Source organism: Cygnus olor, chromosome 1 (assembly GCF_009769625.2).
Source record: "Cygnus olor isolate bCygOlo1 chromosome 1, bCygOlo1.pri.v2, whole genome shotgun sequence".
Lineage (NCBI taxonomy): Eukaryota > Metazoa > Chordata > Aves > Anseriformes > Anatidae > Cygnus > Cygnus olor.
In genome coordinates, this window is record NC_049169.1 from 190,352,677 (window position 1) to 190,372,124 (window position 19,448).

At 44.1% G+C, this 19,448-nt stretch overlaps 1 protein-coding gene across 1 annotated transcript in view; it reads left to right on the top strand.

Moving 5' to 3' along the window:
• The first annotated feature begins 2,895 nt into the window (after positions 1-2,895).
• Positions 2,896-19,448, top strand: part of XPO4 (exportin 4) — an 80,075-nt gene continuing 63,522 nt past the window's right edge. The window contains exon 1 of the mRNA XM_040544025.1: positions 2,896-3,066. Within this exon, the coding sequence (XP_040399959.1) occupies positions 2,989-3,066 (78 nt within the window). The 5' untranslated portion in view covers positions 2,896-2,988. The remainder of the gene's footprint in view (positions 3,067-19,448) is intronic.

Below are 19,448 nucleotides of genomic sequence, written 5' to 3' on the forward strand. Positions count from 1 at the left end.
AACTGCAGGAGGAGAAGGGGAAGACCAAACCACTATGCCCATGCAAGGAACCAGTGGATGGGGCCCTAAGATGCGAAGCAAAGTGCTGTACCTGAGATGGAATAACCACTGCGGCAGTACACACTGGAGACTCACCGAAAGAGGACTCTGGAGGTCCTGATGTACTATATCACGGCCGAGAAGAGCAGGGCTGCTCCGTGAGGGCAGCTCACCAGGGCAGTTTCCTCAGGATTTGGGCAGGACTGGGCTGGTGACGCTGTTGTTGACAGTCCAAGCACAAGGTGAGATAGCCAGGCAGGTCCAGGGTTCTGCCAGAAAGTCTAGTCAGGAACAGCAGGATACAGAGACAAGGTCCATGCAGGAGAAAGGGCCAGAGACAAGGCTACATATTGCACAGGTCCACCTAGGAAGGCCAATTAATGAACAAAGACGGGAGACAGGACTGGGCACAGGTAAACCTGCAGCATTGCACATGCTAAAGTCTCTGGTGAGGCTGTCAGGGCAACCAGTCGTGCAATCTGCTTGGCCCTGGCAGAAACCAAGCTAAAACATAAAGCAAGCAGCACACCACAGCAGCGAGTAAGGCTACCTCCGTAAAGACACACTAGGTTATTTTTACAGGCATGAAGCCAGTAGATCAACAGACTTATTAGTCCTCCTCACTCAGTGCTTGTTAGCTCGTGTTGAAAAACTACCTCCCACGTTGTCCCCCCAGTGCAAAAAAGATGTTGACAAACTGCAGAGTGCAGCTGAGAGCAACCAAGATGGCGAGGGGCTGGGAGCATGCGCCCTGTGAGGAGAGGCTGAAAGAACCACATTCAGTCAGAAGTCCTGGAGGGGAACCCAAGAGCTTCCTTCTAGTACCTGAGATTATCATGAAGATGGAGCAAAACTCCTTACTGACGTGCACGGCAGCTGGATGAAAGGCAATAGTCATACAGGGAGGTTCTGATTTAAGGGGAAAAAGCTTCATTGTGGCAACCATCAAGTACTGGCACAGACTGCCCAGATGGGGCATGCACTCTCCATTCTTGGAGGTTTTCAAGACTCAGCTGGCCAAGCCCTCAGCAACGTGGTCTGTTGAGCAGAAGCTTGGTGTGGAGACTTTTTGAGTGTTCCCAACCTGAACAATACAATGCTGTTTCTATTGATCCCATGGCTATTTGAGCGTGCTGCTGAACACACGAATCCACAGGAGAATGGAGGACCTTTAAGCAGGCTGAAGAAGTTGTTGAAGAATCTCATTTTGGATACAAGCTACAAATACAGAAATACTCAACTGAAGTAGTGCCTTACTGAACCCAGAATTCCTTAAAACAGCTTTTCCAGTGATCATTTTTTTTGACATTACTGCTTTGTATGCACATTTCTAGTTCCTTAGCTCATTTTACCATTCTTTAGACTCATTGCATATTGCAGTTTGCCCAATAAACACACTTCAGGACCTAAGTGTGTTGTCACACTCTCACTACCTTTGACCTCCTCCATCTCTGACTGCTGGTTCCATTTTCCTTATACCTCTCTCTCTCCCCTAGTGCAGCCCTGCTGAGCTCCCCACACTCTTCAGCAGTGAAATTAGGATAGAACAGCACCCTGAAATACATTTAATGTTTTACATTTACATTTACAATTACATTACATTCTCGACAAACCACAAAATCAAGCTTTCACATAGTTTGACTGGTATTTCTAATCTTGTTGAGTAGTAAGCATTATCATGTCCTCTTGAGCCTTGAAAGCTGCCCTTTCTTGGGGGAAAAATACCGACACCTTTCATTCTTCTATTCAATAAGTAAGTCGTATTTCTTCCTGTCATCCTATTTCCTTGATGCATTCTTCTTCCTTCCATTATTATCCTGCATCCCTCGCATGCAAACGCTGGACATTTACACTCATTTCACACCACCAGGTCCCAGTGATACCTTCCAAACCCCACAAACTTCAGCACAGCGGAGCTGTGAGGGCCAGGGCTGCAGACACTGCACTGTGGCCGGAGTCGGGTGGCTAGGGAGGGTCTGTGTGCTGAACAGTGGGTGCTGTTACATGTCTGGCCCACGAGGGACATACCCCAGGAGCTCCAGTTGGCCCAGTGCACTCAATCCTCAGGGCAGGTCTTCTGATTTAAGCTCATCTGAAGGTATCAAAGCTTGCATGCTCTAAGGCTGCTCCAGAGTGCAATCTAGGTGCAGTGACAGTATTTCACAAACTGAAGTACAGGAGGTTCCGGCTCAATATGAGAGGACACTTCTGTACTGTGAGGTGACAGAGCTCTGGGACAGGCTGCCCAGAGAGGTTGTGGAGTCTCCTTCTCTGGAGATATTCAAACCCCGCCTGGATGCCATCCTGCGCAACGTGCTCTAGGTGATCCTGCTCGACAGGAGGTTGGACTGGATGATCTCCAGAGGTCCCTTCCAACCTCGACCACTTTGTGACTCTGTATTTAATCAAACTCCTACACCAAAGAGAAACACCAGCGCGGGCGCTGCTGGCACACGTGGCTCCCCCTGCTCCTTACATCTACCCACCAAGCACCCCTCCAGCACACCCCTCATCCCCATTCCTCTCCCCAACACACCTCCAACACCCGAGCCAACTCTGTGCGGACCACCCCCCACCTTTCCCCTCACTTTACAACCTGCCCTAACCGTACAGCGGCGGGGGGCAGCCTCGAACCCGCGTCCCCACGAACACCACCACCACCACCACGAGCAGCAGCAGCGGCGGCGGCGGCGGCTCCTCCCCGGCTCCCCCGCGGGGCCCGCCCCGGAGGCGGGCGCGCAGGGCCGGGCGGTGGGCGGCGGGCGGTGGGCGCTGCGTGCGGCGGGGCCGCTCCGTGCCCGGTGGTGGCGGTGGGGCTGCCCGCGGCCGTCGCGCTGCCTGCGGCGGCGGCTCCGCCGCTCGGGCCGGGCGCCGGGGCCGCGGGCGGGATTGGCTGTGCGGCCGCCTCGACCCACAATGCAGCGCATGGCGCGTCATTGAACGGAGACCATGATGGCGGCGGCGGCGGCAGCGGGGGGGGCCCCCGAGGTGATCGCCCAGCTGGAGAACGCGGCCAAAGTGCTGATGGTGAGGGCGGCGGGGCCCGCGCCTTCCCCCCTTCCCTCCTCCTTTCCCCCTCTCCTTCCCCTCTTCTCCCCTCCTTCCCCTCTTCTCCCCTCCTACCCCCCGTCCCCTCGCCGCCCCCTCGCCCCGCAGCCTCCCCCCGCTTTTCTTTTCCAGAGTTTTCTCTTTGCTGGAGCAACGCGGAGCTCCCCCCCCCCCCCCCCCCCAGGATGAGGATGGTGTCCGGGGGGTCTCCGCGCCCCCGTCCTGGCGGCTCCGCTCAGGGCTGGCCGGGGGGGAAAGCACGTGTAGTGAGGAGCTGGGGGCAAGCGGCCGCCCGCCGAGCATCGCCTGGGGTCCTCGTGAAAGTTTTTGGGCTCCTCTGAGTGGAGAGCAGCGTGCTGGGCGACGGGCTTAGCAGGGAGGACGTGCAGGTCTTCTAGAAATGCCTAGCTGACACGGCTCCCCGCGAAACTGGAGTGTCTCGTACCGAAACGTGGGCCCGACGGAGAGGGAGTTGGCAGGTTGTGGGTACTGAAGGGGTTTGAAGTGAACCAAGCAAGAACTGGGGAGGTTTGTCCTGTATCGACAGCTGGACAACGTGCAGAGCCCATGGGGTAAGTGTCTGGCTGGAACAGGCAGAGCAAAGCTTCAGCCGTGGGTATCCTCATCGAAATACACCTGTGTTCTCCATCTGAAATCAGCCTGGAAAATGTTGAATATCTTTCCAGATGAGAAAGTAAGATACCAACAAGCACTAATCCTTTTAGGAAAAAAAAAACCCACCACCAACAAAACTTTTCAAGGCATGCACACAGTGATACATTTTAAGCTTTGCTTTGCTTTTGGTTCATGCGTTCCTTTGCAAAACTGAGCTGCACAGGTCTTTAGACAGCCTCATAATCTCTGCGTCTTGTTTTCTTTTAAATAATGCAGTTGCTGTAATTACCAGAAGTGCTTGGCTGTGTAGAGGAAATACGTAGCAAGTATTAGTATGACACAGAACTTGGCTGTGGAAGGAAGCCCCGCGTTAGGTAGGTTTTGGTATCAAGCACGTGGAGTTGCATCTCCAGCATTGTGCATCCGTGCTGGGAAACTTAACGCTGCTTGTGGTGGCAGTTTCCCTAGCCTCGCTACTACAGAGAGGAAAATGCCTATTAATATGGAGATAAAGTAATCGGAAATGTCAGTGCAGTGAAAAGATGCCAGCCTTTTATGGCAGCGTTGATGCTTCTGTTGAAGAATAGGTCCTAAACTTGCTGGTTAAACTCTGTCTCGAGTCTGCAAACACTGTGGCTGTTAGGATCTTTGCTGATATTTCTACCTTCCTCTCTCCCTCCAGCCTCTATCAGTATGAAAAAGGACTTGTTGCAGGCATGAGCTGCTGCTTGTTTGTTTGTTGTTGTTTCTTTTTTTCCTTCAGAGCTGCTCTTGGAAGTCCCGTAGACATCCCTGAACTGGCAAGAGTTAGATCCCTGTTCCTGAGGAACAGAGAGGTTTCTGGAAGCTGTCTGTGAGGCTAAGGAACCCGATCAGGCTTTAAGGCAGGGTGGCTATGAGGGCTGTGGGAGCTGCTTACGGTTTCTGCCCTGTGCCTCATGTCCCAAGAACCGCCAGGTTTTTGGGGTGACAGCGGAGAGGAGTTCAGCTAGCCTGGCGTGTGTCTGTATGAAGGTAGATATGGGACCCCCAGCCCTGAAAGGGTCAAACACCCTGCGCCTGTTCCTTCAACTCTGGACAAATGAGAGCAAAATCCTGTTGCAGGATCGCACCTGGGCAGTGATAATCTTCATTTAAATTTCCTATAACGTTTGGGAAAATCTTGTAAAAGGTCTGTTTGGAGCTGGGGGCAATGATTAATTGTGTGTGGCAGCTGGGAGGCACGAACTGATCAAACGAACTGATAGGATTAATTATTTATGTAAAAATCCGAGGACGTGGGGGAGGAGGGTGGTGAACCTGGTGCTGGTAATGGAGGTCAGCAGAGGCTGGCGCGTTGAAGTGGAGCCATACCTGAAAAATGAGCTGTGAATGGTCTGACAGATGGCAGCAGGGAGTGGTGGGGAGATTCAGGGAAGCGAGATGGTTTGCTCTCCTCACCTGAGGCAGATGACACTGGCAGTCCATGCAAAATTCAGTTGGGAAGGAGGCATCAAAGGTGGTGCAAAGTATCTGAGGATGGAGCAGGGAACGGTGGCAGGTGGCAGTTTACGTGGTGTTTGTCTTATTTTCAAGCTGAAATACAGAACCGTAGGGGAGGAGAATCGACTAGAGGAATTCAGACATGCTAATAATAATAAAAAAAGAATGTTTAATTAACTTTCCTATAGGGTAAGTATGGATCACCTTGAGCTCTCTAAATCTTTGATAAGTATTTTCATAATTCTTTTTTTTATTGCTCTGGGTTAGTTGAGTTTTCCTTTGGAAAACTACTACTTATGTGTCAGATATGAGAGAAATTTATTCTGAGCTCACAAATTGCTGATCTTTATGGGCTTTACGAATCGTGGCATGCAGTGTGTGAAACATGGAGAGATTTCAATCTGTTCTCTCACCAGGTTTCTCTTACAGCTGTGTAAAAATGCTTGTCCTTTATTACAATAATGCTTTTCAAGGGGCTCTAGGCAGCCCGTGTTCAAAAGGTACGGTTTGGAAAATGATTGAAATTCAGTATAAGTTAAAGAGTAGTTAGATGAAGTTGAAGTTGTCATTGGCTGTCAAACATGACTTTGAATGCTGGTCCTTTGGCAGTTTTCTTTGGTGTGTCTGAGAGTATTTGCCATACTAAAAAGTACACACTTTTTTTTTTTACTTGATTCCTTTCCAACCTGTGTGTTTAATGTAAGCTTCCCACAATGCCTTGTAGCTTAAACCCAAAATGCCGTGCTGTAGTTCAGTGCCACGGGCTGCTCTGTACCTTTGACCTGTGTGACTCTGGCTTGGTGAAGACTGTGCACACCAGAATCCGTGTGAAATGAAGTGAGTACAGTGCTGCTCCATTTCCAAACAGTGTGGCATCCCTGAACTGTAACGTATGTTTCCTTTCTCTTATATTGTGTTTAGCTCAGGTGGTAATTAATGCTAAGTATAATTAATGTCAGTTGAGCACTGCTTTAATTGCTCTCTTTGTGGATTAGGAGGACAGGCTGCATTAAGGAGAGAAATGTAAGCTTCATCCCATAGGTGAGAGCGTGAAGTTGGAAGTGTGCATAAGAATTTTATTGTTGGTAGTTTATTAAAGCAGATTGATGCTTTTTTAGCATATGATGTTCTGTGTCACCTAAATCTACATTCACAGGTTACAGCTTGTTCCCTGGCCCCCTCCAAAACGGGATGCTCTGTTCCTACCTGCAGCTTCACTTTCTCCCTTGTGACCTGTGCTGAACATATTAATATTGCAAAGAGGACATAAGAATTAAACAAGGGAATGGATTTCTGTCAGGTTAGCAAGATGAATTGATGATCTGTGCAGCCATTTAAGTCGCAAAGCTAGCGCAAGGAGGGGGCTGAAATTAGATTGCTGGACATGTGCAGGGCCAGTGTGCCTCATTAGCACTGATGAGCCGTCAGATTGGCACAATTGTATCACACACCTTCAGTGTAAAATTTATTTGCCAAGTCAGACCGTCTGGGTATTAGAAATGCAAGGCACACGATGAAAAGATAAGAGGTTACAAGTTTCAGAAAGGGAAATTCCAGCTGGGTAGGAGGAGAAAACTCTCCTAGTAAGTATGGTTGGTGGAGGCAGTGGAACAGGCTGCCTAGAGAGGCTGTGGAATCTCCCATCTTTGGAGAAATCTAAAACTTGACTGAATGAGACCATGAGCGACCTGATCTAACTTTGAATCAAGTTCTCTTTTTGGCAGCAGTTTGAGCTGAGTGGCATTCAGAGGTTCCTGTCATCCTAAGCTATTCTGTGCGGTGTGTTCTGGGTTGCATTAATGGGCAGGTTCAAGAACGTCTGAGTGAAGGCTTTTACAAAATAATTCCCTTATTTACAAGTTTTTAAATGTTCTGTTCTCACTATGGTCTGTTTTGGGGGTGGATGGTGGAGAAGAATTTCTTTCTTCTTGGGGTATTTCTTAGTTTGTGATATGTCTTGCCCATCCGAGGTTAAAGTTGGGTAGTCTAACTGTGGTGAAATGAACTTGTTTTTCAGATGTTTCAATAAGCTTGTAGAGTAACAGCATAAGGGAGCACATTAGTATTCTTAAAACCTAAGAACAAATTGTTTGTATCATCTACCCTGACAATTTGTATGGGATTTTCTTCGGACCTGTCTTCTTTGGAGTTTGGACCATGGCAATCCTCCGTTTTCTAAGTTCAGTTTCTGGTTGCGGCCTGTCTTCTTTATGGGGCAGTTCTTCAGGTCGTGATGCTTGAATAATGGTAAGGATGAAAGGAAGAGATGTACTAGCTCTGATTTTCTTATGGCAGGTTACCTGTTGGAAGAAATCCAGGCAAATGAATCACTTCAATGCTGAGACTTGTTGAAGTCTTCCAGGTCATCACCTAACAAAACAAACTGGACGTGTGCCATAATATTATGGCTGGATTAGACTAAACATCTGCCTAGCTCAGTTCTGTTTCCAGCAGTGGTTTCTAGCTGCTGGCTTAGAAGAAGGGCCTCAAAAAATAAAGATAATCTTTTCACTGGTATATGCTTTACCATATTTGAGTTAGTATTTTGAAGAGCTCCAGGTAGCGTTGTTGCTTAATGATTATTGATGAAATTTTCTTCCCCTCATATCTAGTTGTTTCTGGAATAAATATATATGTTTGATTTTTTTAGTTTTTTATATTATATTTGTTTAGTAATAATGAGTTTAACAGGAGTTTTTTTGGGAAAGAACAAAAGAAAACATTCTGTTACTTGAGAGAAGCCTGCTGTTTGATCGTTTCATTCATTATTGAATTATGAGAAATAGCAAGTCATCGTGCTGGGTTTTCTTCTACTGTACACTTTGATTTTTATAGCTGTCTGTCATACCGCACCCTCTTGTCATCTTTTATAACTGGTCAGCTTTTCAAATAGCAGATGTCCCGTACAGCTGATCATCCCTGTATTCCTCTGCAGAGTTTTTGAGATGGACCAACCAGAACTGCATTCTTTTGTGATGTGGGAACATGAGGAGTTTAGATGGCTGTAAATTTTTGGTATGCTTCTGTATTCCTTTCCTAGCAGTACTTAATGTTATGCTTTTCTTTATTACTTCAGAGCATCAAGGTGATGTTCTCAGAGGACTATGCTCAAGCAGTCCAGATCTTTATCTGGAGTGGTACTCAGTAATGCAAGAGTCCCTCATTGTGTATGTATAGTTGTGCCACCTTTTGCTTAAGAACTGGTATGGTTGGTGTGTTTTACAGGCATGCAGTTCAGGTTACAGTTTGGGAATAAGTACACGCAGTGCATGGCATGCTAATGGAACTTTCACCTGGGAGCAAGCGTGCATGGCGTGTACCCAAAGCAGACGGTGCCGAGGGTGAGGAGGTGACAACAGGAATGTGAAGATTGCTGCAGCTTCTAATATCTTTAAAAAGCAAACGTAGCATCTAGCAAAACGGGGCTCTTCACACATAGGGTTTGTTTTTTTCTGATTGTTTCACAGAGGGAACATTCATCATTTCAACCAGCGTTGTTTCTCACTCGTTGTGTGTGTCAGTGTTGCCTTAGCATGTTTCTATACTTTATTCTGAGTTGTTAATGAAAATACCGTGTGTCTGCTTCTGGAATTGTCTGTCGCGGAGGTTCATTAGTTGATAACTCCATCTGGATAATTCTTCTTCCGGCACTACCTACTGTTTTCTTCCCTTTAACCTGCTTCCTAAGAGCCTTACTGTTGGTACGATAATCTGTGTTCATTAGTTAATTAATGGCTTTCCATATGGAGGGGTGGAAGAAGTTCTCCTGGTTATTAAGTTGAGCTGGTGCTGTCACAAGCAGCCAAGTGATACATTCCTTTCTGTGAATTTCTGGCATTGTTTTGATACTAAAAAGTCTGTCTAGATTAGGTATACCTAGGAGTGTTTCTTCCACTTCTGTGTCCTGGCTTGGTGTAAGGTTGGGATTTGGGCTTAAGATGGTCATGTCTTCCATTTTACCAAGGGCAAATGTATTCCTTGTGTGTAACTCCTTTTCTGCTTTCCAGGCTTCCTTGGTTTCCCCAGAACAAAAGGAAGTGGAACAGAGAACCTGCGCTGGGGCAGTGACCGTGGTATAGGGAAAGCAGTAAAATTTGGAGCAATTCTGGTGCCTAGTGGGGTGTGCGTGTGACATAAAAACACACGTGCTGGGAGATGTTTGGAAGGGAGGCTGTCACATCTGAGCAGGAGACATTGACACAGTCAACCTTCAGGTCTTTTTCCATTCCTTTGAAGTCTGTCTAAACCACCCTGGTGAGCGTGGAGTAGTTGTTGGAATAGTGAGTGTAAGAAATGGGGGAAGGCTGGCAGGAGGATACATTTAAAATAGCCTTCTTTCCTGTCTCCACCTCCCAAAAAGGAACCCCCCAAATCTTCCTGTCTCTGAGGCTTAGCGGTGAGTGGTGGTTGTTCAGTGCTGCCCTAGGCTCTGCCCAGACACTGAGCTGTAGTACACCAGTCCGGGTGGCTGGGTTGGGAAGTGGATGCAGGGAGAAAAAAAAAATTAACTGAAATTATTTTCACTGTGTTGCATTTTGAACAATTGTACTACCTTGACTGAGATGAAAAAGGATGTCTGTGCTCCCAAAAGAAACTTTGGTCAAATTGTGCTGTTAATCCACTTAGGAAATAGCAGATATACTTCTCTTTTACCTTCAGATCAGGACTGATTTCATTTTATTCTTTTTTTTTAATGGAAAATACATTTAAAGTTATTTGGCTTAATATAGGAGCTATGAATGAAAATTTATTGTTCATGTTACTCTATAACAGAGAAGCTTTGTAGTGGTGCCTACTGGCTTCAACATTTACAGAACTGTGAAAATGAACGCGCAGAAAGGCTAGGGATGTAGCCTGGTTTGTGTTGAAGCTATGACATTCAGTATTTGCCCTCCTGCAGTCCAGCTGTTTCGTGCAGCTGTGCAAAATGGTAGAGACACAACCTGTGGTGTTGAAAATACACCTTATCACAAGGTCTTTTGTAATTTATTTGCGACTGTGGAATCAATGAAGTGCATTACGGTGTTTTGCCATGGAATTTGTCAGTTCTTGACAGGGGTCCCTGGGATTTCAAAGGGCTTGGCCAAGGCGAAGAACATCTGCAGTCCTGGGCTTGTAAGTGTGATGTAGGTGTTGGCTGTGTTTTCAGAGAAGCCTAAACCAGTCTAACAGCAAATGGCTGAGGAAAACCATTACTCGTCTTTTTGCTGGCTTGGTTGTCTGCTACTTCAGTGAGTTGGACTGGCTTACAGAAGGACCTGCCAGTTGCCAAAGCTAGCACGAGATAATGTTAATAATGTGTGACTAGGGGTGGAGAGGAGGTAACGTGGCTGGAAAGAGAGGAAGAAGGTCTCCAGCGCTGCATTCCCTCTCCTGGCACTGCAGCCTGGAAGCTCTGCAAAGACAGCACCTCTTCACTCCTGGTAATGTAGACAAGGATCCTGTCTGCACAATCCATCTAATGAAGGGAAAGGATAATACTGGCATCCTTCATAGATGGGTTTTCATATCTGTTAATGGGAAGAGAGACAGAAAAAGTGCATGGTATTTGTATTTCATGTACTTCACTGAAGTATTTTCTTTCTATGGTAAGTGGGTTGTTAATGTTTGGGCTGTTGATGTTTTGGGGGCTTGTTGTAGTATGGCATTAGGGCTATATTGGCATGGGTGGTATATTCCTTTTCAGAAATGGGTAGCTGGGTAGCTTTTAAAACAACAAGGGGTGGTTGAGGCACATTCACTATTTTTTTCGGGCTGCTTTGGAAGGAGCTTGAACTTGGCTATTTCACATCCCAAGTAAATAAGCCATCTGCTGGGATTTTCCAGGTAAAGGAGGGTAGAGGCAACTTGCGGAATTCACAAAGCAGGTTGCAGCATCGGTAATGCAGAGTCTGAAGATCCAGCGGTTGGGGGTACTTCTGAGGCTGGTGCACAGAGATCAGTGGTTCGAGCAGATGACAGCCAACACAAAAAATACTGTTATACCATGCTTTTATAAGAATAATATTCCAATTATTGTTGATTGTGGCATTAATGATTATATACAAACAATATCAAAGCTAGCACAACAGTGGAAACAGTTGTACTGGCACAAACCACATTGGCTCTGCCACGCATTCGTTGACCTGTTACTGCAGAAATGCCACTTTTCTGTCATGTGGCAACACAAAAAAAGTTGCACTGCCACACAGCCAGGCTGGGGACAGGGGGAAGCTGCCCATGTTGGTGATGTGGGGACAAATGTCATCAGCTGGGGGTCCTCTCTGGACGCTTCTTGTGTCAGATGATGACTTGATATTAGATGCCTTAAAGCTGCGTTTGTGTGTTTAAGCAGTGGCTGAAAAGCCTTACATTTTAAAATTGACGCTGATTTTTATGTACACAGAGCTTTTGACACTTTCTGCACTGATCATACATTCCCCCCCCTCCCCTTTAAGGTCTTAACTATTCTTTATCATCTCTTCAGCCACTGACATATACTATTTGCTTTGCTAATAATGTTGGCTTTTAGTTGCTGTTATTTGACTACTGCTCTGTCAACCGCACTTTTTTGGTAGCTTCCGAGATGGCTAAAGTCTTGTATTGTCATAGAAAAAATGTATTAAGAAGTTAGGAAAACATGCACGTGCCTCTTTTTCTGATGAAGAAAACATCAATAGTGCTTTCCTTACCTCTCAACAACAACAAAGCCCAACCCCGCAAAAAAAAACATGCTTCTTCCTGAGGATTTAGGGAGGTTTAGCTGCAAAGCTGTTACTTTGTGAGGTTGTCTTAAGTGCTATTAAGACCAGATGTTGGGTAGCTTCAGGATAATGAATTGTTTAGTGGGGAATATATAAATATTACATTCTAATAATAAAGAGAAATGATAATATTGTTTTTGGAGCTAGTCTCATGTTCGTATTACAATAATATTCTCCTTAAGAGCAATAAGGATAAAATATGTAATGACGACTACATTTTCTTCACAATCATTTTTCAGTAAATATGTGGAGTCCTGTGACTGTTCAAAGCTAGAAATTTAGCTGAATTACCCAGGCTTCTTAGAATGAACTCAGGCACTTAACTTTAAGGGAATCTTAAAAGTTGCCTTTTCTGAACAAAACAAAATCTCAGAATGTGTGCGTGTGAAAGAAAAAAGTATATTCTTCATAAAAGAAGTGTTTTTTTAGAAAATCTCAAGATATGTACTGTGTGACTGCCTGTCCGTATGTTTGGTGGAGCTTGAATACAGACATGTAACGACATTGGTAACACATGGTTCAAGCTGTATCTGTAAGAGCAGAAAAAATTACTTTAAAAAAATAAATGCGATCCCATCTTCTAAATTATGGACAGTAATAGATATTTTTCTTGCTATTTCCGAGTAGTGGAAGAAATGTTAAGGAGCTTTTTTTTTTTTTTTAAAAGTGTCTAGGGAAAGCCCAGATTTTTTCCTGCTTTGGAGTGACAGAAATTGGTTGCTTTACAAAATCCTCTGTAGTTTCACCATTTCTCTGTGCTTCCTTACCCTTCGGGCTGGCTCCGGTGATGAGCTTCCTCCTTGGGCCTATGTTCTGCTGCCTTTTTTTTTTTTTTTTTTTGCGCTAAACCCTGATTTCATGTTTCTGTATTTACATTTCTGATTCAAGTATTGTGTATTTTACCTGTGTCTGTTTGTAAGCTTCCGTTAATAGCAGTTTAAAAGCTTTTAGTAAAGCCAAGTAAAAACACGTGGTATTTCAGGCCGTGCCATTTGGAAAATACACTAAGCCAGAGGAGTTTTCCTTGTCAAATTTGGAGGTACTTTGAAAACTCAAAATTTTTTGTCTCACTTTTAATTAACTCCTTCAAAATAACTGTGCCGGAATGAAATGGTTTTGAAATTTTAGCAAGGTTGCTGGAGGAGGAAGTGCTAAAACGTGAGGTTTGGAGCTGGGCAGCTGGCGGACGCGTGGGCCTGCCTTTCCTCATTAGTGGTGGGAGGAAACGCTTCTGATGAGAGGCAAAGCCTCAACTTTAAGACGCAAAAAATGCGTCATTGTCTCGGTTTCTTTCACAGAATGACGACTTCCCAACCGGGTGTGGGCAGTGGTGTATTTTAGCACTGTGGGTGTCCCAGCCCAGGCCTGCTGCGCCTCCTGCCATGAGGCCTCCAGCCTGCGCCTCGCCGCCCTTGCCCAGAGCAGTGGCCTCGTGGCCGGACAGGTCTGTCAGTGTTTGACCTGGCTTCAGCAGGGTTTACTGCAACACCAATACCTGCGTGCTGTCCTCTCTGATTGCTTTTCAACCTGTTCTTTTCTTTGTTTTTCCATTTGGAGAAACTATAGTCAGAAATGAGCATGAGGTAGATAGAATTGAGTATTGTGTTTGTCCTTAAGTTTTAATGCATGAGCCGTGAAGGCACCGTGAGTGGCTTTTGCAGATGATGCTGCAGAGATATGACTGCTATTCTGGTCCCTATCAAGTTTTTGTGAACTTGTCTTCTTAGCCCTAGGGCAGTGGCTCTTACCTCCGTGATGCCCTGCTCCATCTGCAGGTGCTTACTGTAGAAGGCTACGTGAGTAAAAATAATGCTACCCTTGCAAAATGGGTGGTTATAGCTGTAGTTTCAGCAAATATGATTGGAAATTGGGCAACGGAAAAAAGTTGATACCACAAAACACTTTTTCACATAGGGATAATAAGATTAAAGTTTCTCTTGCGGTAGGAGGGCAGGTGCTTGATATTATTTGATGTACAGTGAGCCTAATAAAAAGGCTGTACATCATCTACATCTCAACTTTTGGGCTTTGGGGAATGAATAGGGCCGTTGCCAGCACTATTATGATGTGGTGTATAGTAGAGGAGGGGTCACAACAGTGGTTCTTGACTTAAAGCTTTGTTTTGAAATACACTGTTACAGTCCTGACTCTGGTAGTAAGCCATACCTATGCTGTCTCAGAGGTACAATAGTGGGCAATTAAGAGGTGAGCTACTTGAATCTTATCATCAAGGTGCAGCTATGATTTTAGGGGCTGTGGATGTGTCAGCTTCCTATCCTGGTTGTCAGCTAATCTAATCTGCTGGAGAATGACCTGCCATGGGGATAGGGGATGGTGAGATTCTTCTCCTTCCCACCCTCTAGGATAATGGACTCAAGGCCTTAAGTTGGGACCCATTTATCTTCATGCCTCCCTGCAGGAGAAACAGAGAAGTACCTGTAGTTAGTAGGAGCTGAGGGAAAAGCTGGGTCCATTGCCACCAACCCTTCTCTTCCCCATGCTGCCAGATGCAGAGGCTAAGTTCTCTCCAGCTCCAGGGGACAGGGTTCCTGTCCTACTGCAGTAGGACGTTTCATTCCTGATGTAGTCAAAGCTAACTGATTCTCCCTGTTAACATGAAATGGTTTAAAGCAATTTGGAACAATGATGTTTTCCTTAACTATTTGGTGTAGTTATGTTTTTATCTTTGTCCTTTTTGAGTTGTACTTACTCTGTGCTGGCAGAACTTTCTCGGGTCTGCAGGGATTGACATCTTGTTGCTTTGAAGAGTCTTGCTGACTTCAGGAACTCTGTGTGGATTTATCCATCAGCATCCACCAGACATTTTAGAGATTACTTTGCTAAACAGAACTGCCTGCCAGACCTTGCTTGTGCTTTGAAACTTTAGAACAGTGAATGTGGAGATTAGGAAATAAGGCTTTATTTAAGAATGAGCTGTGACCTTGTGTCAGCATTCATCCTTCGGCTGCTCGAGCCAGACTACCATAAGTTAGGTGTATATTGTAGGACATTTCTCAGCTTTATCTGCTGTCAGTGTGCTTAAACCAATGTTGTAACTGCAGTTATGGAGGAAACAGTAACATACGTGTAAAGCGCACAATTTTTTGAAGCTTTTTTTCTTCACAGTTTTGTCATGCTGTATCCAGGCTTTCATTGATTAAATTTAGTGAAGTTAAGACTTCTCTAAAGTTAAGAAGAAAAGTCTGTTAAAGTTTACACTGAATTTTCTTGGAATGAAATTCAAACATTTGCTTGTCCTAGGGATTATAAAGAAAGCATTTAGATTTAAAAAGAAAACTAGATCTTGATTGAAGTGTAAGATCTGTTCTAACTCTGTGAGTGCTGCTATTGTGATAACTTTATATGGGGCCATGTGAGTTTGGTCCGACACTGACAAGTTTCAAATAATAACTCTTGGGATGTACAGAACTTTCCCATGCAGAATTTGATCATTCTTTGAAATTCTGTGGGAGCAATCCTCCACAGGGTAGATGGAGTCTGAGCTGATCCTGTTCACCTAACCTACTTACAGTAGGTTCATGTGAGCTAACATGCTGCTAGTTTAGTTGAATTTGTGAATTTTCTTGTTGAGTAGTGTGCACAATAGCCAGGAAGGAGAAAGTGCCCAATAATACTGTGAGGAGACTGACAGCAGCCAGCGATGATAGCAGATGAACAATGCATATGGATATTTAGACCAGCTGCAGGTATCCATTTGTCAGCATCCTATCACGTCTGCTTGAGGGCTATACCTTCATCAGCTTTAATTCTTTCCTCTTGGTTCTCCATGGTCCTGCCTCTTCTAACAAAGACACTGCTCTACCTTCCTCCCTTCAGCCTTCCAAGTCTTACCCACTCGTCTTTGAGCAGCAGGTCTTGGGTACCTGTTTTGATGCTGAAAAGCAGGCATGGACAGTGGAAGCTGTGTCCTTGTGAGGACAGTTGCCTCTGCAGACTGGTTACTACAAATCACATACGTGTAGTGTGTTGAGCAGGTAAATGAATGCTAATTTCAGTGGAGAGCATGTAATAACATACATTTGAGGGTCAAATTGTTACTGGAGGAGTAATATCTCTAGGTTTTCATTGCTTATCTTGGAGAGGAAGTTTCATCTCAGCAGACATTTTGATACTGATGGCACTGATTTACTTTGGCTCTCCCTTCAATTAATGGGTATAGTGTGTTATATAAGACTATTTCAAACTGAGAATAGATCTTATCACAAACCACAATTTATCTTCTGGTTTGCTTGCAAAAGATTGTATGAAGTACTTAAGCTCCAAAATACAAAACAAAATGATAGGAAGAAAAAATAATCCTATTGTTAAGTTTGCATGAAAGCAAGATGTGAGTGAGCAGATGTGTAGGAGGTAATTCCTTGAGCAGTCACGCATTTGTTCCAAATATAAACTGAGAAATACTGGGCACTCTGGAGTTTAAATAATTCATCGGATAATGAGTTTGGGGAAATAAATTTTTTTTAATCAAACTAAGTTTTTATTCAGAAAGTTTTAAATCTCGCTATGTTGTCTTTATTGCAGGTCTGGTCAGAAGCCATCTATTGCATCTTTCTTACCAATCATCAAAAATAATCTTGGGTATCTTTTAATTTGGAAAATGCATTTGTGCTGAAATTTCAATGATTACCCCAGGAAGCAAGTTCAAAAGAAGGAATTGGAACATAGTTTAAGTTGTTTATTATGCTAGCTAGGTTTTCTGTGGTAACTTAGCTATTACTCAGGGCTCTCACTTTGATGTAATGCCAGATCTGAAGTGGGCAGCAAAAGAAGCTATCAATGCTGGTTGTCTAAACTGCCTTCTGGCCTGGTGCCTGAGGAAAGAACGTCTCATCCACCTGGGAATCAGTTGCTGAATGCTGAAGAGCATCCTTGCATAGCCTGAGTCATTGTCTGGTGGGGTCTGTTTCACGAGTGGATGTGATATTCCTGTGCGGTTAGGTGTCAGCGTCCCCTAGAAACACAGGGTGGAAGGCTGTGAAGAAGAGTGCTGCCACCCATCCAGCTGTCTGGGTCTGGCTCCTGTATTTGAGCTCTCTGATTCCATGTTTTCCTAAGGCAAATGATGGTTATTGAATATGCTGTGATATTTTTTTTTTCTTACAGCCTATGTAAAACACTAGAAAAGGGTTACTAGCAAAACAGGAATGGAGTTTTGTGGCTTGACTCCACAGAAGGTAGTGTAATGCAGTCTTGGGGCATGTTGCTGTCCCATGGCATGGCATGTTGCTGGTTAAACTTGGAATCTCCTTATTCTGGGAATTCCATTCTTCTGTATAATTTACTCGCTTATATAGAAGGATTGCACTGATAAGTAATTCTCTAAGGGTTTTTGTCTGTTTGTTTTAAGACACGGAAGTCTTTCTTTTGGGAGGTTTTGAGCATTTTAGAAGTGCACTGTAAAACTTCATGACTTAGGTCTGGCTCCACTATAATGATCGTTTACATGGGTAGAGTAATATATTTAGCTTTTCTTAATACAGTAAGTGCACTAGTTAAAAATACTGCTTGCCCTTGTGTTTGATTTTTCTCTTTCTCCTATTTTTGCCCGTACTCACAACTACCTTATCACTGTCACATGGTGTTCCCCTGCACATGCTTCTCGGGTTTACTCATGATCTTTTTACTTTGCATATGCCTCACTGTCGCTTGTCTTTCTTGCCTGCCTGATGTGTTGGCGAGCCATCTGGGCTCCCTTCCCTCCCTGCTTCTCGAAGCACGTCTTGCCTAGTGGTGGCTGTCAGCGAGGTCCAGACCCAGTGGTGACACTGCTGTCTGTGGTGCCTTTTGCTTGTCCTTGTGTATCGGCACAGATTCCATTTTTTTGTCTTTTTGAGGCTTCCAGACTCCCTGTAGCAGAGTTTAGACACCATTTTGAGGAACAGCTAACATGTTTAATTGGTTTTTCATCAGCTGATAGTGGCCCACAGACTGCAGTTAGGGAACAGTTTCATTTTCCCTCTTGACAACAGAGAAGGCAAGATTCTCGTACGTATCTAGGGAAGCTCACTTTGGGAAGTTTGGGGTTCATTTTATGAAGTCACGCTTTCAGTAGAAATCTCAAGGTTTTTTTTATTTCTGCCCTTGTTGAGTTTGTAATGTACTTTACTTGCAGACATAAACATTGCCTTTGGCAAGACAGATTCTTCTTGGCTTTAATAGTAGCAGGTACAAGCAATTTGATCTGTTCTAAATCCAAGAAAATTCTCTCAGTAGGCATATTTGCCTTTTCATAATGCTACTAGTGTTTAGGCTGTGCTGTTCACAGGAGACATTTCTTGTAGGTGGGAATACTGTGGGTGTCAGCTTAAAACACTCCAGTGCACTTTTTCTGTGTTCTCTTAAAAAGCAGCAAAGTCTGGAGGAGTACATGATTGTTCTTTAAGCCATGCTAATTTGCCGATTTCCCTCTGGGTAATTGCAGAAGGATGCTCAATTTGGCTGTATTCTGTGCTGTCGTGCCACAGCAGAAGTCTGTGAAAAAGCAGAATTTGTCTCTAGCAAACTTTTCTGTCTGCAAGGAATAAATGTTGTTCATCTGATTCTTAATTATGTTTATACGAGATCGTGGGTGGTGGGTTTTTTTGCTTTTTAGTAAGAGTATAATGCAGAGATAAGTGTAAACTGGTTAACTCAATAATACTTGAATGAAAAGCTCTTCAGTTACTGATTTTTAATGATAACGTTGTCACTTGAATGTTAGACATTTTTAATTGTAAGATACTGTCCCTGTCCAGAAGTAATAGACTCTGACACCTAAAACCTTCAAGAAAACAATGTCACTTATAATCATAAATGTGATATTTTGTATAGTAGATGTTCAAAATGAAACTGCCTGCCTACAATAGGTGGGCTGGGAGATTTGATACTCTCTTTTTAAAGCAAAGACTGTTCTCAAAAGTAAGTGGAAGGGGCTGAAAAAGCAGTGACAACTTCAAATGGCTTACAAAGATTGCATCTGATATTTGTAACCCGTTCACTATCATTCTCATGTCTTCATCGCATTGATTGCTTGGCACTTTCCATCAATTACAACTTCAGTTATATTTTTTAAAAGGTATGTTATTGAGGTAGGAAACGCTTGTACTAAGCATGTGGATCTGAATACATATGTGTAACTTTACATCCTCTATCTGCATCTAACTATTACTTCTATTTAAAACAAAACAAAAACCCCAAACATTTATTTTTACCCCCTTTTTTCCCACATGTACCTTCACCAGGTGTTTCCTAGTCATGTTTGTTTTCCAAATGACGCTTGATCTAACCCTTTCACATAGCTTCTACTGTCCTATTTTGAGTGTACTGTGAATTAATACTTTAATATTTGTTTGCATTAATCGCTTTCTGCCTAGGTAGCATATGCTAAATTTGTAGCCCTTTTATTCCTTTCCAGTTGTGCTGCCCTTTTTCACGGCATTGGTGAATAATATATCATTTAAATTTATGGTGTACCATCAAAGGAGGAGCAGGAAAAAAAATATAATTAAAGTTATGTAACAC